The sequence below is a fragment of the Vidua chalybeata genome, chromosome 21, assembly GCF_026979565.1.
Source record: "Vidua chalybeata isolate OUT-0048 chromosome 21, bVidCha1 merged haplotype, whole genome shotgun sequence".
Classification (NCBI taxonomy): domain Eukaryota; kingdom Metazoa; phylum Chordata; class Aves; order Passeriformes; family Viduidae; genus Vidua; species Vidua chalybeata.
This window is the reverse complement of record NC_071550.1, coordinates 5971993-5997159: the sequence shown is the minus strand read 5'-3', so window position 1 is coordinate 5997159 and position 25167 is coordinate 5971993. Positions and strand designations below refer to the sequence as shown.

At 58.0% G+C, this 25167-nt stretch overlaps 1 protein-coding gene across 4 annotated transcripts; it reads left to right on the top strand.

The window, feature by feature from the left end:
• The first annotated feature begins 286 nt into the window (after positions 1–286).
• On the top strand, positions 287–24429 carry SH2D3C (SH2 domain containing 3C). 4 transcript variants are annotated; one of them, XM_053962037.1, is made up of 12 exons: positions 287–364; positions 2301–2934; positions 7385–7424; positions 17711–17839; positions 18130–18578; positions 20275–20399; positions 20677–21254; positions 21494–21609; positions 21784–21955; positions 22676–22787; positions 23409–23615; positions 23744–24429. In XM_053962037.1, exons 1-12 carry the CDS (start codon positions 325–327, stop codon positions 23917–23919), a joined length of 2778 nt encoding a protein of 925 aa, XP_053818012.1. In that variant the 5' UTR covers positions 287–324; the 3' UTR covers positions 23920–24429. The 4 variants fall into 4 exon arrangements, with proteins under 4 accessions (XP_053818012.1, XP_053818014.1, XP_053818015.1 ...); XM_053962039.1 differs by lacking the exons at positions 287–364; positions 2301–2934 and adding an exon at positions 3972–4068; XM_053962040.1 differs by lacking the exons at positions 287–364; positions 2301–2934; positions 7385–7424 and adding an exon at positions 11502–11661.
• The last annotated feature ends 738 nt before the right edge of the window (positions 24430–25167 follow it).

The following is a 25167-nucleotide window of genomic DNA, read 5'->3' as shown; positions in this document are numbered from 1 at the left end:
TCCTCTAGAGCTGGCACCCAGAGGTTTTTGGTTGTCCACATCTGGCAGACATCCCCAAACCGGGGTGCAGAGGTGACTCTTGAGCAGCCGGGCAGGTGCAAGCAGCCACGGGGACTTCAGGAACTTTGGGGACAGCGTGAGGGCGGGCAGGGACAGCAGCGGGGCAGGGAGCAGATGACAGCACTGGGCAGGAAACGCTGAGCGAGCGATGAGTGACTGCAGGGTGGTTGCAGGGGGGGGCAGGAAGGGAGGAGCGGGCAGGGAAGGGCTTCACAGTTATGTACTTGTCCCTCTCGGTCCCCGCGGCCTCCGAGCAGCGCGGCCATGGCCGAGGGCCAGAAACGACGGGTCTTCAAGAAATTCAGTAAGTGGCCACGGAACAGGGTGGGTGGGCAATGGGGTGCTCACCTGGACATCTCGGTGGGTAGGAGGATGTGTGGCAGTTAGTGTTGAGCGTGTGCTCACACGCTCCCCAGGTCATCCCATCCAGGGATGGGGTCATCCAGGGATGTTTGGAGCTGTGCCAGGCTCTGCTCTTGTTAGGAAGCTCATTGGGGTGAGGGGCTTCGAAGGTTTCCATCCACAGGGCTGGGTGCTGGCTCAGGAGCTGGGTGCTGGGACCGGGACCAGTATGCTGCAGCCCAGCCCTATGCTGGATGCTGGGATGTGACCAGAGGGATGCACAGCAGGATCTGGGGGTCTTCACTCCTTAAATCACACCCTTCAGGATGCATGGCTTGGGTACAAGCTGGTGCTGGGGGCCAGGGGTGGCTAGGACCCTCACCCCAGGGTGCTCCTGCAGCACAGGGATGGGGGTGACACAGAGGAGCTGGGGGGGGGAGCCTGGGAATGGATTCCCACTGGCTCTTCTGGGAGGAAGTGCTTGATACCCACCGGGAGTGAGCTCTGCACTTTCTCACAGACCTCAGCTTTCCCCCGGAGCCCCGGGGGGAGGCTGCAGTGGCCTTCACCCCATTCCCAGAGCTGGGCTGTGCTCTCTTGCATTCCTGCCGCGGGGCTGGCGCCAGAGGGGGGCCAGTCCCTCCGCTCCCCCGGGACCCCTCCACTGGCCAAACCCACGGCCCCATCCCAGCTGGGATTTTCCTTTGTGGTGGAGTGGTGGGGAAATGGGGAAAATCCTCCGTGCTGCCTTTCCCACCTTTCAGCAGCCCCAGGGGCAGCAGGTAGCAGAAGATGCTTGGACTCCAAGGGGATGTTTACCCCAAAGTAATTTTGCTTTTAACTGCACTCAGGTAATGAGGTTTCTGCCTCACAGAGGGGCTTTTGGGATGCAGCCCCTCCTCCCTGTCCAGCTGCAGGGATGCCCCACAGAGCCCGTGGATGGCAACTGGAGGTGGGAATCCAAGGGCTGAGCAGCCCGGGACACCCGGGTCCTTGCTCAGCACCTCTGCAAAGCGTCGCTTCCTGCCCCAGCAAATCTGCCGTGCTTCGCAGAGCCCCAGGGCGGCGTCAACATTGCAAAATCCCCGGTGGCAGCCACGGCCGGCAGGGAAGCACTGCTCAACAGCACTGCAGCCACAGGCTCGCTCAGCCTGAGTACTGACACCGGCACCGGCACCATCCAGGGCTGCGCTGCAGCGACACACAGAGCTGAGCTGGGGCTGAGGTGTGAAATGCAAAGCGCCCGCCGGAGTTATAAATATTTCTCCGGCGAACATGTTCGTGCTCAGCACTTGCAGGTGGCAGCTGGAGCTGGCGAGGGGCCGGGCGAGGAAGCGGGGAGGTTATCACCCGCCCGCAGCAGCGCCCGTGGCTGGCTCCTGCTCCACCGTGCTGGCGACACATGCACATGTGGGCAGGTCGTGTGCGTCCAGGACCCCCATTCCCTAGGGAGATGTCGTGTGTCCCATTCTTGCATCCTGCAGGGCTGCCCTGAGGCTGTGGGGATGGGCATAGCTCTGCCCAGAGTCCCCCGGAGGAAGTAGGCAGGCAGAAATAATTTCTAGAGTTGCCTGCTCACCAGGGTTGGGTGTTTCCTCCACCCCTCAGCTGTGGTGGGAAGATGAAGAGGTCTCCAGGCACAGGAGACTTCTGCTCCCCGAGGGACCAGGGCAGAGTTCCCAGGTAGCCAGCAGAGATGCCTCAAGCAGCATCACGTACACCACAGACCACAGGGATGTCATGCCAAGCTGGGCCTGCAGATGTGGGTGTAACAGGGTGACACCAGGCTGCATAGTGCCCCTTGCCCACCCCAACCCAGGACCAGGGGCTCTGGGATCCCCCATCATCACACCGTGCCAGCAGTAACCCCACACTCATCACTCCTTTCTCCTTGCCAGAGCTTTTCAAGTTCAAAGGCTTCGGGAGCCTGAGCAGCATCCCCCGCTCCTTCACCTTCCGGCGCATCTCTGTGGACCCCAGCTCTCCTGACAATCTCATACCCCATCTCCCTCCTCCCCACGGCTTCCTGGGAGAGCCCTTTGACAGCACCCAGGATGATCTCAACACCGTGCCCAAGAGCCCTGGCCCCTACGCCCAGTCGTCGAACATGTACTCCCACATGGGCACCATGCCCAGGGTGAATCTGGGCAAGGCAGGGAAGAGCCTGGACAAAGACAAGAGTAGCCAGAACTGCTGGGAGAAAGGGACTCCCAACAACAAAACCTCCCAGGCAGCCCCACTCTCCAGCCTCAAGTGCCCTGAGACGTCCAGCACCCCTGGACCAGGCACAGACTCACCCTCATCTGCTGGAGAAGCAGAGCAGGAGGAGGAAAAAGCTGAACCTGGGGACACCGTGGAGACAGCAATGGACAGGACAGAGCAGGAGCCTGTGGGAAATGTCTCCTGCCCTAGGACAGAGTCAGCGAGCTCCAGCCAAACCACAAGACCTGACACAGCAGCTGGAACAGAGACCACTGATGGGGATCTGCTGGAAAAGGGACAACAGCATCCTGACAAGATCTTCCCAGACAGGTATAGCCCTTGAGGTTTGCTCTGCCTTCTGCTAAGACCCTCCTTGTGCCCCTCCAGGGCAAGAGGAGGGGGCTGGGACAAACCAGGGTCACTGCAATGTCCCCCCGTGCCCACAGTGCCAGCGGGATGCACCTGGCCGGTGGGACAGCACAGCTGGAGCATGGTCAGGTCAGCGGCTCCATAGGAACGAGGTTTCCTGTGGGATTTCTGCTCCCTCCTGTTTCCGGACGGGGTGGAAACATCTCGCAGCCCCGCTCTGCCCCGGCATCTCTTTGTCCTGCGGCGGCTGCGTTCCAGCACCAGGATGTGCTGCTGCGGAGAGCTTACACCAGCACTGTTACAGCCTCCTCCGCCTCTCACTCCCCTCTTTTCCACCCCCTCTGTCCTCTCCCCCTCTGCCGAGCAGCATTGCCTCTCCCAAGGCACAGGGGCAAATCCTGAAACCGGACACTCCGTCCCCATTTCATTACCTACCAGTAAACCCCCACTCCGGCCACAAATTCCCCGCTTCAGGCACAATCTCTCCCTCCGGGGGAATTTGGAGGTTCAGCCCTCTGAGGTGACGGATGGATTTTTTAGAGGGTTTTGACCGCAGAATCAACCAGAGGGATTTTTATCCCCCAGCCCCATGGCATCTGGGCATAAGGGGCCAAATGCAACCCCAGCCCGGGAGGGTGTGCGAGACTGGGGACACAGGCAAAGGCGACTCCAAATTTCTCCCGAAAACATTTCTCCCCCTTTCCCTGGCCTGACTCTCCTCTCTCTGCATTCAAGTGGCCCCGATGTCCCTGTTCCCCCTGCACCGCCCCGGGGCCGGGGGCTCCTTTTCCTGACACTGAGCGTTCCGGAGGTCCGGGTGGTCCCGGGAGCGGAGTGAGGAGGAGAAATTCGGCGGTGGGAGCCGGGCTGTGCCGACCACACATTCCTGCCGGCCCGAAGGGTGGGCCGGAGGAGGGCTGGGACGGGAAGGAGGAGGGTCCGCCACCGCCTTGCGCGCCCCGAAGTCCCGGCGCTCAGTGCAAGGCGGGAGAGCGCGGGAGAGCTTCTCCCCATCCCGGAGCAGAGGCGCTTGCTGGATCCCGCAGGGCCGATGACAGCGCTGGGCAGGAGGTTTCCCATCCTGGGACAGGGCAGGTAAGGGGTCCTGGCCCCCCGGCCACCCCTCGCACCCCGGCACAGCGGAGGGGATGGGGAGGGAGAGGCTGGGAAGGGGCTTTGCTTGAGGCGGGCACAAAACTTCGAGGCAGATGCCGGAGCCGAGCCGCTGCTCGGGTGCCGAGGCCCCCAGCCCGTGGTGGTGTTTTCCTCAAGGAAAGAGCTGCTGAAACCGCAGCAGACCCGGCGCCAGGGGCTGCGGCCAGGGGCTTGGAGGTTTGGGGAGCTGGTGGCACTACTGCATCCTTCGGTGAGTGCAGAGCCTCAGCAGTGGCAGAAAGCCCCCGAGGAGGGTGCAGAGGGCTCACCCAGACCCTCTGTCTCCCAGAAATTACTTAGATCCCAAGCCAGTGTGGCTGGGAGCCAAGCAGCAGTGGGACATGGGTGGGTCACATGGGTGTCTTGAATCTGGGGAATGGGTTCCCAGAAGCTGGGGGCCAAATGCTTTTTTGCATCCTGTGGAGCTTCCTTGATGATGAGTGTAGCCTTGCTGCTTGCCAGGGAAACTGAGGCACGAGGGTGGCCAGAGCAGGTCTTGGCATCAGGGTTATTTCTGCTTCTCCACAGTCTAACCCGGAGCCCCTGCCACAGCCCCTGGCTCAGGGAGCAGCCGTGTGCCAGAGCCATCCCAAGGCCAGGCCCTGCTGTGGGGCGGGTGGGAGGAAGTGGGACCGGGATAATGCTGCGCCCCAGCCCTTCCTCCTGTGCAGGCACGTCCCTGGGGTTGGGGACAGTCTGTTCCTGCCAGGCCATGGCAGCAGCATGTTCCCTGAGGGGGAACAAATATGGCCCTGGGGCACATTTCCATTTGTCCCCCCGGAGTATTTCTGGTAAGGACAGTCCCCAAAAGAGGGTAGGCTGAGGATGCTCCTACGCAGGAGGGCTTTCCCAGAATCACGCCTGTGAGGGGGGAAGTTGTGCTGCTGTGGGACAGGGAGTGGCACGCAGCCTGTGGAGCTGCTCAGAGCAAGGCGGCGGCTGTGACTCCAGCAGAGACACGCTGACTAACGGGCGATGACCGCTGGCAGGTCCCAGGGCGGACGTGACTCGGTTTCCCTGTGCGCGCGGCCGTGCGCGAGGCACGGAAAACGCCGCTTCCCGCAGACACTGCCTGACACTCCCTGCAGACCCCTCTAGCAGCACTGCCAGCCAAAACCTCCCTGGAGGCAGCTCCACAGAGGGGGAAACTGAGGCACGAGGTGCCCAAATTTGGTTCCCCTGGGGTACAGCCTGCACCAGTGTCCCAAGGATAGCAGAGCCTAGGCTTAAAACTAGAGCTGGAGTCAGGATCCCCCTGGACTGTTCCCAGCAGCCATCCTGGAGCCTGGCACATTTGCGAGTTGTGGTGATGCCTTCCCAAGCCCAAAGGGAGCAGCCACCCCACCAACCCCCCACTCCCCAATACCAGTGCTGTAGCTCTGGGTCTCAGCAGCTCAGCCACGGCCGCACTCCAAAGGCAGCCCTGGAATTTCTCCCAGGCTCTCGTCTGCCCCCAAAAATGCCGTTTCCTCCAGGAATGTGCAGAACCAGGGGGGCTGCGGTCCCAGCTGCTGCCCTTCCCCGGCACAGGGGCCTCTCCTGCCCGGGCTCTCGCAGCGTCTCCCAGCTGCTCCCATGCTCCCGACTTCCTGCCCAGAGGCCCCCCGTCCTCCTGCCGGTTTTTCTCACGGCTCTCGCAGCACCAGGCAGCTCTGCAGTGTGTGAAGGGCAAACAGGCTGGAGAGGGAGTGCCGGGGTGGGCAGGCAGCCCACAGCTGCCCGGGGGAGTCTGCATGCAGCCCCGCTCCCAAATGCTCTGCTATTTTTTTCACCTCCAAAAAAGTATAAGCTTGATTTCCAGCCCCTTTCTCCTCTCCCAAGCTGGACACCAGGGGATGTGGTCGGCAGTGTGGGCTTGGAGAATCACAGAATTGCTAAGGTTGGAAAATACCACTAAGATTGAGTCCAAATGTCAACCTGGCCCTGCTGTGTTCACCACTAAACTGTGTCCTTAAATGCCGTGCATGAGGCACTGGGAACGCCGCTTCCTGCAGGCACTGCCTGACACTCCCTGCAGACCCCTCTAGCAGCGCTGCCAGCCAAAACCTCCTTGGAGGCAGCTCTACAGAGGGGGAAACTGAGGCATGAAGTACCCATCCACATGTTTTTTAAAGACTTCAAAGGATTCCAGAGTGGGAATTGTCTTCTGGATGGTTGGACACTATGAGGGACTGATGTAGACTCTGTCACAACCCACTGTAATGTCATGGGGGATGTCCGGTGGAAAAATGTCTGGCAGTGGTTGTCTCTGCTATCCCTGCTTCCCTTTTGGGTGGCCACCAGGCACCACCTTCCATCTGGAGAGAGCCCCCAGAGGATGAATTTGGGTCCCCAGGGTTGCTACCAGTGCAGGTCTCAGGGAGAAGTTGTGTGTGGGACCCTCAGCAGTTTCCCATATGTGTCTGATGAGGTGGCTCCTGGCAGGAAAGGGACATCCCAGGTCTATGATGACCTTGGATTTGGTTATTCCTTAGTTGCAGCTGCCTGTCCTGGTGTGGCAGCCTGCCATCCCCAGGTCCCTGCTGCTGCCTTGTGCTCAGGCAAACAACCTTGGCAAACAGCGGGATGTCCATACTGAAGCTTGGCACTGGGAAGGCAACAGGTTCTGGATTTTGGTTAAAGACATCTGGATTTTTGTATTTTATTCTGGAAGGTGAGACCTCAAGATAGCACATCCCAGCTCAGGTCGTTAAAGCCCCTCTCCTTTTGAACTCTCTGTTGTTCCCCTGGGACTCTTCCATATGGATACATATCTGGACCTATAAGAGCATGAAAAGCAGTCCCAGTCAAGACATCACAGTTCAGGCCTGGCTTTGGTGGGAGTTTGAATTCTGTAGGGTTGCACAAAATCATGAAGTCAAAAATGCTTGTCTGGGTGGTGTGTCCCAACAGCTGCCTCTGGACATGTATCCCCCAGCACTGTGACCTGCAGGGACCCCAGCCTGGCTGCTGGGTCTCCCTGGTTCAGCTCACATGGTACCAAGCCGATTTGGGGTGAGATCCTCTAAAAAGGCTTCATTCTCCCCTGATCGCATTAGGGAGGATAAGCCCTGTGCTGAGAATGGGCACAGAACAGGCAGGAACAGTGCTGGGACCCTGGGAACCTCTCCCAAAACCATGGCCATGCTCTTGGCACCATGGCAAGACAAGGGGCACAGACCCCAGCTCCCCCAGCCGTGCCACCACTGCCTTTGACCTGAATGTCACAACTTACTGCCCTTTACTTATGTATTTTTATTGTTCCTCTTCCTTTTAGCCACCACGATGGCCTGGAGTCTGGCAGTGAATACGTGAAGGTAAGACACAAAGTATGATCACATCCTGTCCCAGCTGGGTGCCAGGGGTGGAGAGGGGATGGTGGCCCTGGAACTACCCAGGTCTTACACCAGCAAGCTGCTCAGTTCTGCACACCCTCCTCCCATCTGGGCTCTCTCTTTAGCCCTGGAAGATATTTCTGGCAAGGCCAGGGAAGACAGAGGAGACACAAACCCTACGTGGTCACCCCAGTGCTGTTCCCACAGGAGCTGCTTGCATTTCATGTTCCCAGATACTTGTGAATGCCCACAGATGCAGCCTCCTCCCTCCGCCCCCACGTAAAGAAACGGAAGGGTTTGAGCCACTTTCGTGGCTGTCACATGAAAGTTGGTGTAAATCTCTCCAAATCTTTTGCTTATCCTCCAGCAAACTATTAACATTCCTGAGGACTCTTCATGTCTGGCCAGAAATTCATTAGTGAGGCGCCTGGCTCTGGAGGAGAGCGGCCCTTTTGCAGGAGGCTGCTGGCACGATGGGCAGGCACAGAGGAGCGGTGGCAAGGGTGCTGTGAAGTTTGGGCACAGAGCATTGAAACCCAGTGAAGTGACAGGGTGGGTCACTGCCATGGCATGGCCTTTGGGGTGTTTGTTTAAGGAAAATTGGAGCTTCCTGAGTTTGGCTGCCCAGTGGGGATCTAATCTAGTCTGCCACTGGGCAGATAGGGTTGTTGAGAAGTGACTTGAGGTGCCCAGCTTGGGTGGTCTAATTAGCACAGAGCCCTGCACCTTCATCTTTTGGACTTGGGGCTCCTGGTTGTGGCTGTAGCCAGACATTGAAATGTGGGAATCCCCTGTGGCACCACCAACTGGCAAGCTTGGGAGAGAGCTGGCTGCACCCTGAGCTCATCTGCTGCTTCCAACAGGGGTCACCTCCCTGCACGTCCATCCCTGGGGCTAATGAGGACCCCACATGTCGAGTCTGGCAACTGGCAGCCTCTGGGCAGTGGGGTCAGATGAGGTTTTTGACGTGTAGCAGAGCGATCCCGCGGGTGGGATGTTCTCCTCTCTGTGCCCTTAAGCCATGTGGGACTGGCAGAATGGGAGCTCACAGAGCTGGAAGTGGAAGTGGGACGTGTGCCAGGACAACAAAGCTCTGACTGGGCGTATTGGGTCTGGCTGTGATGTAGTTCATTTTCCCCTGCAAAGCCAATACACTGGCCTCTGCAGGGAAGGGCCCTGGTGTGAGGACCTCAGGATATGCAGAGAAACTCCTGCTGACACAGGAAAGTCCTGTGAGGACAAGGAGGAGTGAGGGGAGGAACAGAATACTTGGGGGTGTTTCCTTGGCACTGTCAGTGTGTGCACCCAGAGATGGACACATTTTACGGCTCATGGCTGAAACAATACAGGTGGGGAGCAATGGATAGGGCTCTGCCTTTGGGATCAAGTACTTTTTGGTGAGCCAGGAGAATTGCCTGCCATCCAGGCAGATCCCAGACCTGAGCTATCTGGCCTTTATTTTTCATCCATCTCTGTGGTGTCCAGAAACAGCCAACAGGCTGTGATTTATACAGCACTTCCCTTTGGTCAGAGAAGCAACTGATGGCTGCAGTGACAGCAGCTATTTTAGTCAAATCAGTAATTATCTAGAGTGTGAGTGACCGGGATGACAGGGACACTCCAGCTGATTGCAGGCACTGTGCCTGGCTGCCAGCCCGTGCAGCTGCAGGGTGCTCAGCACCCAGCAGTGTTCAGCCCCAGGTCCTGCAGGATTTAGGGTGGGAAAGAGGCTGCTGTGCCTGCCTTTGGAGCAAGGGAGGATGGGGCTGGGATCTGCCACTGGTTGGTGTAGCTGGGAGGGAGACAAACAGAGGGAAAACACTGGTGAGGGGTGAGCAAGGGAAAAACAGGAAGAAAAGAGCTAAAGAATGAGAGAGTCAGGAAGAGGGAGAGGATGTGTTGCAAAGCTCTAATGAGCAAAGGCTGACAGGCAGGTCTGTGTCCAGGTGTGCACCAAGGATCTGCCAAACATCAGCCCTTGAGCTTCAGCTGCAAAACAGCCATGGCTGGTGCTCCTATCACCAAGCCTGGCCTGATTGGACATGCAACCGGGAGCTAGAGAGGGTTGGAAAGCCAGGATCAATAAGCACTTGGTAATTAATGTGCTTTAATAATAGCCTAAGGGCTGTTATTTCCAAGCTGCCTGGGGATCTGCATGCCCAGTTCTCTATTTCAACATCCCAGCCACCCCAGCTTTGGCCTTTGTGCAGGTGAAGGAGCAGCTTGGGAGAGCAGCAAGCAGTAAAGCTGTCATACGTCCTATGAGAGCTAAGTCAGGGATTTTCAGCTTCCCTGTTAGGAGGGGCAGCACAGTCACAGCTGGAGGACTTCACCCTGCAGCACCCCATGAGGCTCCCGCTCACTTGTTGGTGAAAGCCTCCATTGGAAACCATGGAGTCCGTCACAGGGGAGAAGCCCTGGCAGCAGGATGATTCACCATTGCATCTTTTTGGAGCAGCATGTCCCTGCACAGTGCCATCTGCTCTGTCCCTCAGCCCCAGGCAGAAGGCGAGGAGGAGAGTCCCTGCCCATGCTGGTGGGGCTGCAGGCACCCATGGGACCCGTGGGACCTGCTGCCCCATGTTCCCTGCCCACAGGCTGTGTGCTGCCACCAGTTCTCCCAGCCCTCAGCCCTGTCCTGCTGTTCAGCCGTGCTGCTCTCCTGTCTCCTCTCTCCCCTGCAAAACCAGGGGCAGAGTGAGAGCCCAGCCAGCGCCTCTGAGCTCTTTGTTCTGCGCAGAAGAGCTGCTTGCTCAAGCAGGGACCTGTATCTCATCAGCCTCTGATGCTGTCTCCTTGCCTGGTAATGTGAGGGGCTCGTTTGAATTAATTAGCAGGAAGGCTGCAGGGTTCTGTGGTTGGTGGCAGCAGGAATAGCTCTCCGAGGTCACAGCGTCGCCTGGGAGGCGTGGGGCTCCTTGGGCCAGGACACGCTTTGCAGATGGGAGGGTGAAGCCCCCAGTTACTGAAGCACAGCCAAATCCAGGCCCTGCAGTGCAGGGCAGGTGTGGAGGGAGAACAGCAAGGTGTAGGTCCCTGTCACTGCCAGGGCTGAGGGAGCCCCTGCCTGTCTCCAGCACAGAGCAGCTGCTGGCAGTGGGTTCAGGCAGGGGTTTGGGGGATTTATTCAAGAGTCAAGGCAGGAGCAATGCTTTGAGTCATCAGTGCTGCCTTGCACATCCCATACGCGATACTGTGGCCTTAATTAAACCGAAGCAGAGTCTTAATTAAACACAAGTCAGAGACAGCCTACACAGGAAAGAGGCAGCTGGCTCCCTGCCATATGAGGTGGGCACTGGTGTATCTCCCAGAAAGGTATCACCATGTGGGGGTGAAAGAAGACAGGATGGGCAAAACTGCCCCTGACCCACAGGCATCAGTGGGGAGAGCAGGCAGATTTGGGATGGGGAGAAAAGGGGTGCTGGGTCCCCTCAGGGTGTCTGATCCCCTCAAAGGAGCCAGTTTCTCTCAGAGCACCGGCAGCCAAGGATGCTGGTTTCCCTCAGGGGTGTCTGTTCCCCTCTGAGGAGCTGAGTCACCTCAGAGGAACCAGTCCCACTCAGGACACGGGTAACCGGGGTACCGGTTCCCTTCAGGGATGCTCGATGACCGCAGAGGTGCCGGTTCTCTTCAAGGCACAGGCAGCCGGGGTGCCTGGTGCCCTGAGGGATGCTGCTTCCCTTTGCAACATAGGATTGCCGGTTCCCTTCAGAGGTGCCTGATCCCCTCGGGGATGCCTGTTCCCTTTGCGACATGGGAGTGCCGGTTTCTCTCGGAGGAGCCGGTTCTCGGTTCCCCTCAGAGCACAGGCAGCCGGGATGCCCGATCCCCTCAGGGATGCTGCCTCCCTTTGTGGCATGGCAGCGTAGGTTCCCCTCGGAGGAGCTGGTTCCCAGTTCCCCCGCAGGGCGCAGACAGCCGGGGTACCGCTTCCCCCCGAGGTGCCGCTTCCTCGGTTCCCCGGAGCCGGGGCGGCCCCCAGGGGCGGGCCGGGGCGGAGCTGCCGCACCGTGCCCGCCCCTCGCAGCCGACAAGGGATGAGGTAATCGGGGAAGCGGCTGAAATTGAAGCCCGGCGGCGGCGGAGGCAGCGGCGGTGCAGCCCGGGCCGGGGCAGCCCCCGCCGGGCGCGCCGCGCCATGACGGAGCGGTGCAGCCTGTGGAGCGCCCTGTCCGCGGCCGCCTGCTGCTTCTACCGCGGCTCCTTCATGCAGGTGCAGGTGAGCGGGGGCGGCGGTGGGACCGCACCGGCTGCCCTGCGCTCGGCGCCGAGCCCCCGTGGTGCCGCCGGGCAGCCGCACGCGTGGGGAAAGCGGCGGGGGCAGTGGGAGGGGAAGCGTGCGGGGGACCCCCGGCCACGCACCCGCCGGGGGCTGTTTCGACCCCCGGGTGCAGCGCGGGAGAGCGGGGGAGCCTCCCCGGGGAGCCCTGCGGTGCCCCCGCTCACACGAAGCCGGTGCGGGCAGCGCGCCGGCCGCGCTCAGCGAGGAGGCAGCGAGCGCGGGGTGAGCCGAGCACCGGGTCGGGGGACAGAGCTCGTCCCCCTGCATCCAGGACCGCACAGTCAAAGCCACCACGTCCCCCCAGACCAGCGCTTTGACAGGCAGGAAAGTCTCTGCAGGGAGCTCTCACCTGCAGCAGACCTCATGAAGGGGAGCATTTAGTATCCCCCAAAAGGTGCCATGTGCCCGGAGCATCACTGAGCACAGGAGGGAGATCGAGCCCAGATGAACACTCAGCTTTTTGGCCCGGGTCTCCATCTCTGTGCTGCACTGCACAAGTCTGATTGGTGGGAGAAAGCTGGGATCCATCTGTCACCTGTCCTGTGGTGGTTCCAGCACTGCCACTGTCTGGGCACAAGTCTAGATGTCCTATTTTTGGACTCTGGCATTCACACAAGGGGTGCATGGTGCTGGGAATTGGTTCCTTCATTTACTGAGTTCGAGAGCAAAGGTGTTTAGGATTGCAGGAGCCAAGCAGGCTCTGGTCTGAAGCATAAGCTGTACTATACTGCAAGTTAGAAGGGAGCCGGCAGCCAAGAGAGCTGGCAGTCTTATTCAGTGCTCCTGCTGAGAGAGGTAGGTGCCGAGCTTTAGAGATTATTCTGGGTAAGTCGGAGCCCAGAAGCAGCATTTCAAGTCTTGTCATGATTGCGGCTGATCTCAGCGCAAAGCCAGGGATTTTGATTGCTGGTGGGGGTGAAGAGGGAAAAGCAGCAGAGCTTTTTCCACTTGTCCAAAGGCCACTGAGCAACATGGGGACATGCCCTTGGGCTGCACATTGCAGGGGGTGAGCGGGTGTTTTCAGCCAGCTGCTGCCAGAACAAGGGAGGGACAGGTGAGCATCTGGCTCTCGTGTGGGGATGTGAGAAGGGATGGAAGGGCACGCCATCCTAACCCCGGAAAGAGTTAAAAGTGAAGCCCTAAGTGCTCACCTGGCTTTGCCAGATCTTTCACCATCTATTTATGTCCAAGCGTGCCCAGCAAACACACACTGAAGTCCCCATGAATGACTGGAGCACTTCCAGCTGACAGCCGCATCCCTGCTCACCGCCAATGGCGGTGCACCCAGCCTGGGAAGCACTGACATCATTTCTGGCCAATAGCAGCTCCGAAAAGGGATGCAGCAGCAGCCGCTGCCGCCGTCTTGGAGTGAGATAAGTAAAATATAGATGGATGGAAATGTGTGTATACACACACACCATCACTGCATTGGAGACCTGCTCCCCCAGGGTAGCAGTAGCAGCATACTCCACCACCCCACCACACAACCTGGGGTGCTTGTCCCACCTTAGAGCACCCAGATGTTCCTGGACATCAATCCCAGCTGCACCCCACCCCTGCCAGCGAGATAGAATTGTTCCAGAGCTGCCACAAAGGAGCACGGGCAAGGGAAGAGGAGACCATAAGGGTAGACAGGACTAGTCCTAGGAAGGGCTTCGAACTCCAGAACAAAGATCTTGAGCCAAAATCTGCCTTCAGTGGGGACTAGTGGAGATGTGAGATAACCAAGAGATGCCTTCAGTCACCTATGGGGTGGGCAGATAGGCTGATGCCTTCTCAGAGGTCATTTAGGTTCCTAGACTCATTGCAAGAAAGGGTTTTCTTTTCCATATGGATATCAAGATCAGCAGGACAGACTGGCTCACTGCAGAACATGCAGACTGAGTGCAAGCCCATAACAACCTGGGGATTGTTTGTGGTGGCATTTTCTCGTGGTCATGCAGGGTGGAGTAATCATTTTCAGGTGGTGCCTGGACTGGTAAGTGCAGCAGTTCTGCATCACGCAGGCAGAATGGTTCTTGGGTTTGACGTGATGCTCAGCAAGGATGTTTGCTCCAAAACACATCACTGAGGTAGCCCATTGCCAGGTGTGGAGGAAGCAGAGAAGACCCCTCATGCAAGTCTGTGGCTTTCCCCAGACACCTATTCCCAATGGCTTGTTACTCCATTTCCTCACAGTTCTGCTTTCCAGGCCCCAGAGCTGCTCCAGCAGCCAGATCAGGGTTGGAGAACTCCAGAAGGAGCTGGGATTTCCCTAGCCAGGGTCCCAGCACAGGGTAGGCAGCATGAGCAGGAGGGAGAACAGATGTGCTTGGTGCCTTGGGGTTAGTCAGATGTTATCAGCAGGGTGGGGTGTGAGTACACCTTGCTCTCCAAGCTGACTTCATCCACATCTGCAACTCCTCCAGGTTGGGAGGGAAGAGCAGGAAAGCAGAATGGAAATCACTCCAGTTTCATAAGAGTACCTCTGAAAGGATAGAAAGCCAAGCGCCAGCCTTTGAAGCTTTCCTTAGAGCAGACAGAGTGACAGCCACTGGTTTTATACACAGGCATCAGCACCCTTCATCCCTGCAGCTCTTGCCCTTCCACTACCAGTTCCAGTCCTTGCCACTCAGCTGGGAAGCACGTCCTCCATCAGGAAAGCAGCACAGAGAGTCAGGGAAGCAGGCAGGGATGGAGAGCCTCAGGAATTGCCTTCTCATGGCCGCTGCCTCATTGCATGGCTGCTCCAGAGGATTCCCCAGCCCCAGGACTGTGAAACAGCCCATTGGGGCACTCTCCTTTCTCCAGCCGAGCCAGCTTGGCTGCTGTTTGGGATTCCTCAAGCAAAGCTTGGCAACATCTCTGGCAGATTTTGAGCTGGTTTGTCTGGTGCGGCTGGTTTGGAGAACCGCTCTAGTCACCATTTCTTCCTGCTCAGCTGGAAGATGCTTTGGGCTTCTTCATGCTGGAGCCCAGCACCATGCACTCCAGCCACATGCTAATGGGAGTCCAGGCTTTTCCCTACACCCAACCCACTAGTCTGCAAGACCTCACATGGGGCCGTGCATCTTTAGACGTTCCCTTGGCACGGCCAAGAGCGCCAAGCGATGCCTTTTCAGCGCGGCGCTCAGACATCCGCTTACACACTGCTGACAGCGCCCGGCTGGCCCGCGCCGCCTCGCCGGGCCGTGCCATGCCAGGCCTTGCCAGCGCCTCGGCACCTGGCCAGCTGGCAGCCTGCGAGCCGGGCTCCTCCGAGACACGCTCCCGACGGAGCAGGGGAAGCTGGAGCGCTGCTGAAGGGCTCAGGAGGAAACACAGCCCTCCGCAGCACAGGGGTCTTCTGCACCGAGGGCTCGTGGGGAACCCAGTTCCCACACAGACGGGTGATTTTGGCAGCATGTTGGAGTAGCGTGAGACTCACAATAAGGACTGGTCTCAGTTACATCACACCAAGGAAAAGGGCTCCCTGTGATCAGTCTCGTGCTGCCTCCCCAGCCGTTATAGCCTGACAGTCACTCCAAGCAGTGGCTTCTTGGTGGTCATGCAAATCAGGTGGGATCTCACTACTTAGGTAAGGAGCTGAATGTACAGTGCCCTCCACATGGCTGGGGAAGGTGGCTCCTGAGACCCTCTGCTCACAGCTAGGCTCCCTCCCCCATCTGCAAGATGCAAAGCCTTCCTTGCCTCTCCCAAACCTCCTGTTCTCTCCCGCTAGCTTAGCTCATGGCTCCTGGCATGGATGCCAGCCAGCTGCTGCCCAAATCTGGGCTTGGAGACACTGGGCACTGCTCAGCTGGGCTTGTGTTTTTGTTACCCTGCACATTTGCATGGGGAGGATTTGGAGAAAAACCCACATGTACAATGCTGAGCAGAACAGGCATTAATCCCTGCTCCAGGGGTGGTGGGGGGAGAGCTGTAATCCAAACTGCTCCCAGCTCAGCTCTGATGTCTTTCACCTGCACAAACAGTAGAGGTTCCTGGGGGGCGTCCCTTGATGCCCCAGAGTTTGGGGGAACCGTGTCACAGAGAGGGTGCTGCAGTCAAGGGTCCCCCACCACCCCTCGGCCAAGCCAGGTCTGCTCCGTGGCAATGGATTTGTCACCATGGAAACAGCATCTGCTCGGCCTGGGCCCCCCAGGAGGCAGCCGGACCCCTGCAGCATCCGCCAGCTACCATTTATTTTTAATCGGGCTCAGCAGCACCGGGTGGCTTTGTCTCCAGGAGGGCCCAGAGCAGCAGCAAGTGCTCAGCTCCCTGCAGCCCTTGGTCGGGGGGGACAATCCACACATCCCTGCAGCTCCAGTCAACAGGACCCTCTCATAGAGAGGATATAAACATCGTTGGATGAGCAAGTCAGAGTTCAATCCACACTGTTTTCATAGGCTGCTGCCACTCTCCCACCACCTTTGACTTGACAGGAGTTGGGAAGGGAGGAATAAAGGCAGGTCCAGGCTGGTGAGGGCAAGCCCTGGAGAGCACAGTCCGGGGCACAGGCCCTTTGCCACTGCCTACTTCCATCTCCCCAGGCTGGAGCAGGATCCCCAGGACAGGATCTCTGCCTGGTTTGGCAAATGAATGCAGCTACCAGGAGGGATGGAACATCTCCTCTGGGGAAGGAGAGGCCTGGGGTCAGGGTCCTGCTGTGGGGTCCCAAGAACACCACAAGAGCAGTGGGTACAAGGCAGGAGAGCAGCGCAGTTCTCTACACTTTCCCTTGCTCACCAGTAGAGGAGCAGAGAGAATCGATACAAGACACAGAGATTGAAGCACTGGGCAAAGAGGTCAGCTCCAAGGCAAGTCCCTGAGGTGCTGGGCTGGGGCTGCAGCCCGCTATGCTCTGGGGAACCAGCTGCCACACAAGGTCAGCCGTGAGTGCCAGCCTGCTCCTCTGGCAGTGCCAGAGCAGTGTCAGCAGGCCTTCAAGCCCATGCCTGTCCTGCGAGACAATACCAGAATCCTGCCCCAACAGGCACCGGGGAGCTGGGCCAGCCCCCGCTGCCTCCTTACAACTGGCGCTGCTGCCGGCGGCGAGCCAGGCCACCAGCCACCCTCGCTCCTGGGAGCAGAGGAACGGGACACCCCAGTAGCCCCATCCAAGCTTCTTAGTCCACGGCAGTGGCACACATGTCTCCCTCTCAGGACACCACACATCTGGGATATGGTGGGAACCCAGGAGTCTTGGCTCCCAGGCCCTGCTCCGTCACACAGCTGTGTCGGTACCACAGCAGGATCAACTCAAAGCCACTGTGTCAAGCAGGAGAACTGGCCTCATGTGAAGCACACAGGAACCCCGAACCTGTGCTCATGTCCCCAAACATCCCCTGGCTCAACCATGCCAGCAGCTGCACTCTGGGAAGGAGCAGGCAAGGAGGGAGACAGGCAGGCTCCAGCCAACAGACACATGAAGGCATCATCCCTTATCTCTCCAGGGGAAAGGAGGGGGCAGATTGCATCCTCCAGGCTCAGGTGCACCAGTGCTGGTGAAAGCTAATTTCTAAAAGCTAATTTCAATGCAGAAGGTTCCCTTTACATTTGTCATTACTATTTATGCTGTCATCAGGCTAAACACAGTGAGTTAACCCTTTGAAAGAGGAACTGTTGTAGATGTTTAAAGGAGGAGCACTAATGCAGGTTTCCTCCTGAAAGAGTGCTTCTCACGGCAGTTCAGCCCCAGAGATGTTTATGGGCTTTTCTCCTGCCCAGCCACACTCAGCTCTTAGTTGGGGCAGAGGGGCAGCACACCAGGCACAGGGTGGCCAGGCATGATAGGGACATGCCACCAGGAGACATCCAAGTGCTCCTGGTGACAGGACCTGGCCATCAACAGGCACATTACCACATCCTTTGCCACAAGCAGTAATCCTCGCACACAGCTGAGTTCCCTGGCCTTTGGGGACAGTTGTGCTCCTGGCAGATGCTACAGTCCCCATGTGGGGATCCTGCCAGCCCTTCCCTCCCCTGCACTGCTGCACTGCCTGACACTCTCTCTTCTCCTGTACAGTTCTCCAAGGAGAAATACATCCTCGACTCATCACCAGAAAAGCTTCACAAGGAGCTGGAAGAGGAGCTGAAGCTGAGCAGCACCGACCTGCGCAGCCATGCTTGGTACCACGGCCGCATCCCCCGGGAGGTGAGATGGGGAAGGTGGGTGGCTCCGGGCACCCTTCACTTGGAATGTTGTGGGAGAGCACTCTGAGGCCACACAGAACCACCAGCCTGCCCTCCTGGAAAACGTCTGGTCATGGGCTTCATTAGCTCTGAGCTGCCTGATTTTGCTACAGAAAATGCCCTCTTGTGGCTCAGAGCTAGGGGCAAGGGGAACAACCAGTGCCCCAAATAACACTCCAGCAGAGCATCCACTCATGCCCTGTGGTCCATCCAGCGTGGCTGTGGCTGAGCTGTGCCCTGTCCCCCTGACAGGTGTCCGAGAGCCTTGTGCAGAGGAATGGCGACTTCCTCATCCGTGACTCGCTCACCAGCCTGGGTGACTACGTGCTGACGTGCCGCTGGCGCAACGAACCGCTGCACTTCAAGATCAACAAGGTGACAGTCAAGTCCAGCGATGGCCATACCCATGTCCAGTACCTCTTTGAGCAAGAGAGCTTTGATAACGTGCCTGCCCTTGTCCGCTTCTACGTGGGCAACCGCAAGGCCATCTCGGAGCAGAGCGGGGCCATCATCTACTGCCCCATCAACCGCACTTTCCCCCTGCGATACCTGGAAGCCAGCTACGGGCTGGCCAACGGGAAGCATGGGGGACCCCACAGCCCCTCCACCCAGAAAGGGGGGCACATCAAGAGGAGGAGCATCACCATGACAGATGGTCTGACCGCAGACAAGATCACCAGGGCTGAGGGGTGCCCAACCAGGTGAGCATGCAGTCTCATCCCAGCTCAGCTGAGCAGAGGATCAGCCTCAGGAATGAGGCAGGGCATGCTCAGTCACTGCTCTCTGGGTGCAGAGCAGAGGTTGGGGATCTGGGGTGGAAGAGAGAGACCAGAAGAGGCATGGAGGGAAGAACCAGTACTCAGCTGGAACTGGGTTTTTCTCTCAGGCAGGCTGCCAGGCATGCTGAGATACCACAGCAGACGCCCAGCAAGCAGACATGACTTTAGCATCTCAGGCCAGAAGCCAGAGAGTGTTTTACAATCACCCAGTCCAGGATTACCAGCATGTCAGGGCTTGTTAGAGCCATGGAGCTGAGCTTTCCCAGGCAAACATGAGAGGAGAGTCACTCCCAGACACCAAGACAGCATTTGTTGTTTGGTTTTGAAAGGCCCTTTTAGTCTCAGAGCCCTTTCCATTCAGCATTTGCAGGGAGTTACCAAGCAGAACTGAAAGCCTGGTGGGCAGGAGGAGACTGATGGGTCTGTGCTGATGGAGTCTGCACAGACTCTGGATCACAGCCTTCACAAAGCTGAGCTGTTCACATTAACCTTGGCCAGCTGGGCTTCACGAGAGGTGGAGGAGGAGACTCCTTTGTATGTCTCACTTTTGGCAGTCTAGTGACTGCCCAGAGCCCTTCAGGGAAGGCAGGGCCACACACATATCCTCACATGCAGCAGCCAAGGGCAGACCCATCTACCCCTGCCTCCAGCAGGACACAGCCTGTTGTTAAGCCAAGCTGCTTTCTCACCACCCTGACCTTCTGAGCCCAAGGGCAGGGTGAGAATGCACCAGCAGAAAACAGGCAAACAACTGTTATGGCTGGGAAAAGGAAAACACTCAGACTTCCAGAAGAGCATAAGTGTTTCCAGAAGAGCCCAGATCCATCAGTCTTTCCTCATCACTCACATTTTCCCCAAATCCCTTATCACCACCACTGCTGTCCCATTCTCCTCCCACTGCTGAGGCACAGTGCTCAAGACTAAGCACATCACAGCAGCCTAGCCCTCATCCACGGCAGGGAGGGCAGTAAATTACCTGCCATAACTCCTTTCAACCCTCCCCGCACTCAGCATGTTTTGCAGCACCATTGACACACAGTGTTTGCATCAGGCCACCACTTGCTGCCCCACTAGCCCAAGACCTCATTGCTTGTTATGTAACTTCCCAAGTCCCATTTCCAGGCGCTTTCCAGCTCTCCTAAGCTTTGGGTCAGAGCAACAGCTCACCTAACTAGCCCAACACAGCTCCCAGGTAGAAATAGAGTAACACAGTGTTAGATACCATTTTGCAGCACAACCCTAGAAAACTACTGTCCCTGACTTCTTTGCTAGATCCACTTCCCCACAGCACTCTGGAGCAGACCAAACTCATCCCGTCCCAAGTACCTTGGCTTGGCATGGCATATGGTTGCATTGCTCTGCTCTCTTCTGTAGGACCAGAGTCCCTGCAGGCAGGTCTGTCTCTGATTTGTGGGGGTCAGTGGGTAGTGACTTCTTCTCCTCCTAACTGCTTCAGGGACTACCCGCTCACTGCTGCAGCTGAGCTTGTTATGGGTACTTGTGGAAGGAAGTGATGATCCATGGGAGGTGTTGGGGCAGCAAACCCTCATCCCAGCCCCTCTGTGCTTGCCTGGGCCCTGCTTTAAGGGACTAACTGTGCCCTCTGTCCCCTCCCCAGCGTGTCCCTGCCCCACCATAGAGACATCATTCGCAACTGTGCTGTCAGCGCGGACCAGATCCAGGACCTGCACTCCCCGATGTCCCCCATCTCTGAGAACCCGGCATCACCTGCCTACAGCACAGGTAGGCATTGCCTCTCCATCCCTCTGGGGACAGTGGGGCTGTGGATCAGCCTGGACTTGGCACTGCTGTGGTGCAGGGACCTGAAGAGGGGGGTCTTTAGGGACAGGACCTCAGCCAGTCCTTGGTTGAAACATTGTGCAGCTGTCCCGGGATCAGGTTGTTCTGTTTTGGCAGAGGGGTTTTCCCTGAGCCCCATGTCCCTGGGCTGCTGTGTCTGCAGTCTTTATGCATGTGAGCATCTTCAGGCTTTGATAAGTGTCCCCTCTGCTCCCTACAGTCACACGGCTAAAGCCACATGCCTGCCAAGCATCTGGAATCACCCCAGCCTCTCCGGTCATAAGAAGGTCCAGCGAACCCCAACTGTGCCATGGGAACAACAGCAAACCTCTTCCAGACCCTGCCCACAGCTCCCATTCGACTCCCTGCCATGGGTACGCCCGTGCCTCCCCCTCTCCCTCCGTGAACAGCTACAGCGACCCGGACACGGGGCACTACTGCCAGCTGCACCCCAGCTCGCCCAGCTGCAGGGACCGGCCAGCCCACGACACCAAGCAGCTACCAACAAAGAGCTACGTGGAGAGGCTAAAGGTGGAGGAAGGACAGAGAGGGACTGTGGAGAACAGCTCTGGGGAAGCAGAGGCAGGGCAGAGGCTGAAAGCAGAGCTGGACTTCAAGGGCTTTGTGCCCCCCACCATGGAAACAACCTCCTCCTTCAACCCTGCTGCCTTCCGGTCCCTGCTCATCCCCCTTGATAACAAACCTCTGGAGATGACTGTGCTAAAGAAGGTCAAAGAGCTTCTGGCAGAGGTGGATGTGAAGACACTGGCCAAACACATCACCAAAGTGGACTGCCTGGTACGGCCAGGGCCCGGAGGGAGGGATGGGTGCTGCTGCCCTCTGATCAATCTGGGTTTGCAGGGATCAGTGCATCAGAATATCAGGCAACCCCCGAGCATTGGAGCATCCCTGCTGGGCTCTGCCTGGTGTATCAGCCAGGGCAGGCAGAGGCTGGGCTGGGGCAAGAGGCTGCCCGAGGACACTTCAGCCTCTCCTCAATTAACAATGCTCTAATCAGCTTTCACCTTCCTTGCCAGGTCGCCCGGATATTGGGTGTGACAGTGGAGATGCAGCGGCTCATGGGGGTGAGCTCTGGCATGGAGCTGCTCACCCTTCCCCACGGCCACCAGCTCCGCCTGGACCTGCTGGAACGGTACGGCACAGCATGGCCAAAACGAGCCCACTGGGATGCCCTGCACGGCCTGGTCCAGCTCCCCTGGGTGTTCCCAGCATGGCACAGGGGACGGGAGAGGAGAAGCCCTGTCTAAGCCCCCAGAGCATCCCCCCTCCCTGTGCTGACCTCGCTCTGTGTCTTCCCCCTTGGCAGGTTTCACACCATGTCCATCATGATCGCTGTGGATATCTTGGGCTGCACAGGCAGCACGGAGGAGCGGGCAGCCCTACTCCACAAAACCATCCAGCTGGCTGCCGAGCTGAAGAGCACCATGGGGAACATGTTCAGTTTTGCAGCTGTAATGAGCGCCCTGGAAATGACACAGGTATGGGGACACTCCTTTCGTCCTCATGTCCTGGGCTCAGCCCCTTGCTCAAAATGAATCCCTCTCCCTGTGTCCTGCAGGCTCCAAGAGTCATTGGGATGGGTGAAAGGGGAAAATGCCCCGGGTAGGAGGCATGGGGCCACATCCGCTGGGATGCAAGCAGGGAAGGGGAAGAGCCATCCCCTCCACGGAGCAGACAGCCTAGTCCCGCCAGGATCCAATTGTTTTTCAGTGGTTGAGCTCTTTGTTTTGTGTTGGGCTGTGTTCCTGGGAGGAAATGAATCTGCCCTCCGGTACAATACAAATCAGTCTCAAGGCTGTGGCAGCAGCATCTCCGGGCCACACTGCTCCCTTTGGAAGATGAAAGGAGATTAAAATTCAATTTTAAATCGAGCCCAGCTGGGAAGTCTTGCTTCCTGCCTGCACAAAGGAGGTGGAATGGCTGCCCCCTCCCTGCATCTCATCTTCAAGGCCACTGCGACGCAGGGAGGTTGCTGTCCTGGGGCACAGGCAGGGGAAGAAATCCTAAGCCCAGCCTCAGTGCCAGAGCTGTGCCGTGTCTGGCCATGAGCACTGGTGAAGGAGGCTGTTTTTGGGAGCATCAGGCACTGTTGTGTGCAAGGCTGGGGACTATGGAGCCAGGGTCAGGCTGTTCTCCCTGGTGCCTGGAAGGAAGCTGTGCTGCCCCCAGCACCTTCTACCTGCCCCATCTCCTTTCAGATTGCCCGGCTGGAGCAGACCTGGATGGTGCTGCGGCAGCGGCACACAGAGGGTGCAATCCTCTATGAGAAGAAGCTTAAGCCATTCCTGAAGAGCCTGAACGAAGGGAAAGGTAACAGGAGCAACTCCCCTTGTCTCACTTGCTTTCTCCTTCCCACTTTTGTCTGGGCACGGCGTCACTGTTTGAGAGCTCTGACCCTGTCCCAGCTAGTGCCAGACACCCTCTGGCTGCTGAACCACCCCAGCACTCAGCAGAGCCTGTCTGGCTTTGTTTGCCCCTTCCTTCCCAAGGAATCATTTCATAACTAAATAAAACCAGCAGCTGAGCCAAACCGCTGTGCTCGCATGGCAGTCAGTGCCAAACCAAGGGACAGGGCAGCCAGTTGGAAAGATGAAAAACCATGTGTCTCTAATGCCTGGTGCCCTGTGGTCTGCAAACCTGCTCCTCATTGCAGCCCCGGGAAATGCAGCCTGAGCATGGCCATCAGCTTTCCCTTCCCAGCAGAGCCAGAAAGCCTGGCTGGGAGGAGCTGGTGTTGGACAAGGCAATGGCCCCAGGCACAGGATCAAATAGACACAGCAGCTGCTGTGTCCAGCTGAGCCTTGAAGCCTCTCCTGGGAGCACGGTGGCATCATGGCAATGTTTGGCCACATGAGCACTCCACAGGGAGATGGGGAGGGGGATGCAGGGTCACAGGGCCATGCGGGGTCCTAAGAGTGCCTCTCTCCCCAGAAGGGCCACCGCTGACCAACACCACCTTTCCCCACATCATACCCCTTGTGACTCTCCTGGAGCGGGATGAGGCTCTGACGGAAAGCCCCGAGCCCTGGGAGGCCACCGACAACGGCGTGGAGGTGGTCATGGCCCACCTGGAGGCAGCGCGGATGGTGGCTCACCATGGTGGGCTCTACCACACCAATGCTGAGGTGAAGCTGCAGGGTAAGCACTAGTGACAGCAGAGCCCCTTTCCCTCTGCCACATTCCCAGTGTGCAGCTCCAGCACCAGCACGGAGCATCCCAGAGGTGCAGGAGGTGCCATCCCAGGGAACTGACTCTCCCTCTTGCAGGTTTCCAGGGCAAAGCGGAGCTGCTGGAAGTCTTCAGCACCGAGTTCCAGCTGCGACTGCTCTGGGGCAGCCGTGGGGCTGAGAGCAGCCAGGCTGAGCGCTACGAGAAGTTCGACAAGGTCCTCACTGCCCTGTCCCACAAGCTGGAGCCAGCGGTGCGCTTCAGCGAGCTGTAACCCCCCCCCAGGCCCTCGGAGACTCCCAGCTCCCAGCTGTGGGGCAAGGGAACGGACCAGGCACCCAGCATCAGGAGGAGGAGAGATGGCCCAGAAAGGCACAGACACTGGTCGGCAATTTTGAGTCAAAGAGGAGAAAAAGCAGCCACCTCAAATCTACCACCCACCTCTTCAGGACACAACAAGCCAGGGTCCACGCTGCTGTTCTGAAGAGTGGGGACAGTGTCTGGGCCAGCCAGCACTGGCCTCCACACCCAGCCTTGCTGAGGTCTACATGGTGCCCCTCACCTCACCCTTTGGTTTTGTTTTTTTCCATCTCCATCTTGCCCACAGCTGCTGGATCCTGTGTGTAAATATATTTTCACAATTACTTCTTGATGTACAGACTTGTGAAGGACAGTCCTTGTTGTAAATAATTAGGCTTATTCATTTTGTCATGTAAATACATGTACATATCTCATGGGTTTGGTTCTTACATACAATAAACTTTTATCCCGTTCCTCAAGGGGACCCCCTGTCCTGTGGGTGTCCTTTAAAGGAGCTCCCCTGGGGGAGCAGAGCATGGGAAGGGCTGATGGGGGAATCACCATGCTGAACCTGGCTCCAGACCCCATGGTGGCCCAGTGACAGCCCTTCTGAGGAGGGCTGTGTGCTGTCACAGAATCACAGAATGGTTCAGGTTGGAAGGGACCACAGTGGGTCATCTGGTCCCACCTCCCTGTGGACTCCACGTCCTGTCTGGGCAATCTGTTCCAGTGCATGGTCTCACCCACAGTAAACAAGTTTTTACTTGTGTTCAGGTGGAACTTTCTGGGCAACAGTTTCTACCCATTGCCTCTTGTCCGCAGCACCACTGAGCAGTCTGGTCCATCTTCTTGGCACCCCCCTTAGGTACACACACACACACATATATATATATATATATATATATATAAGCAGAGGTGTAGGATCACCTCCCTGACCAGCTGGCAATACTCTTCCTAATCCACCCCAGGATCCCACTGGCCTTGTTGGCCCTCAGGGCACACTGCTGGCTCACAGACAGCTTGCTGTCCACCAGCACCCCAGTCCTTTTCAGAGGCAGAGCTGCTTTCCGTGTCAGCCCCCAACCAGTACTGGTGTTCGGGGCTGTTCCTCCCCAGGTGCAGGACCTGCATTTGCCCTTGTTGAATTTCAGAAGGTTGTTCTCTGCGAGAGGGTGGCGGGTCCCCAAGGCCCGAGGGGACAGGGGGTCACAGGGGGGTCACA

Excerpts from the sequence above, each read along its gene's own strand:
- SH2D3C (XM_053962037.1), top strand. The coding sequence starts at position 325 with ATGGCCGAGGGCCAGAAACGACGGGTCTTCAAGAAATTCA. Across the intron at positions 21,255-21,493 it reads TCACCAAAGTGGACTGCCTG|GTCGCCCGGATATTGGGTGT; the intron begins GTACGGCCAGGG and ends CTTCCTTGCCAG. Across the intron at positions 21,956-22,675 it reads GCGCCCTGGAAATGACACAG|ATTGCCCGGCTGGAGCAGAC; the intron begins GTATGGGGACAC and ends ATCTCCTTTCAG.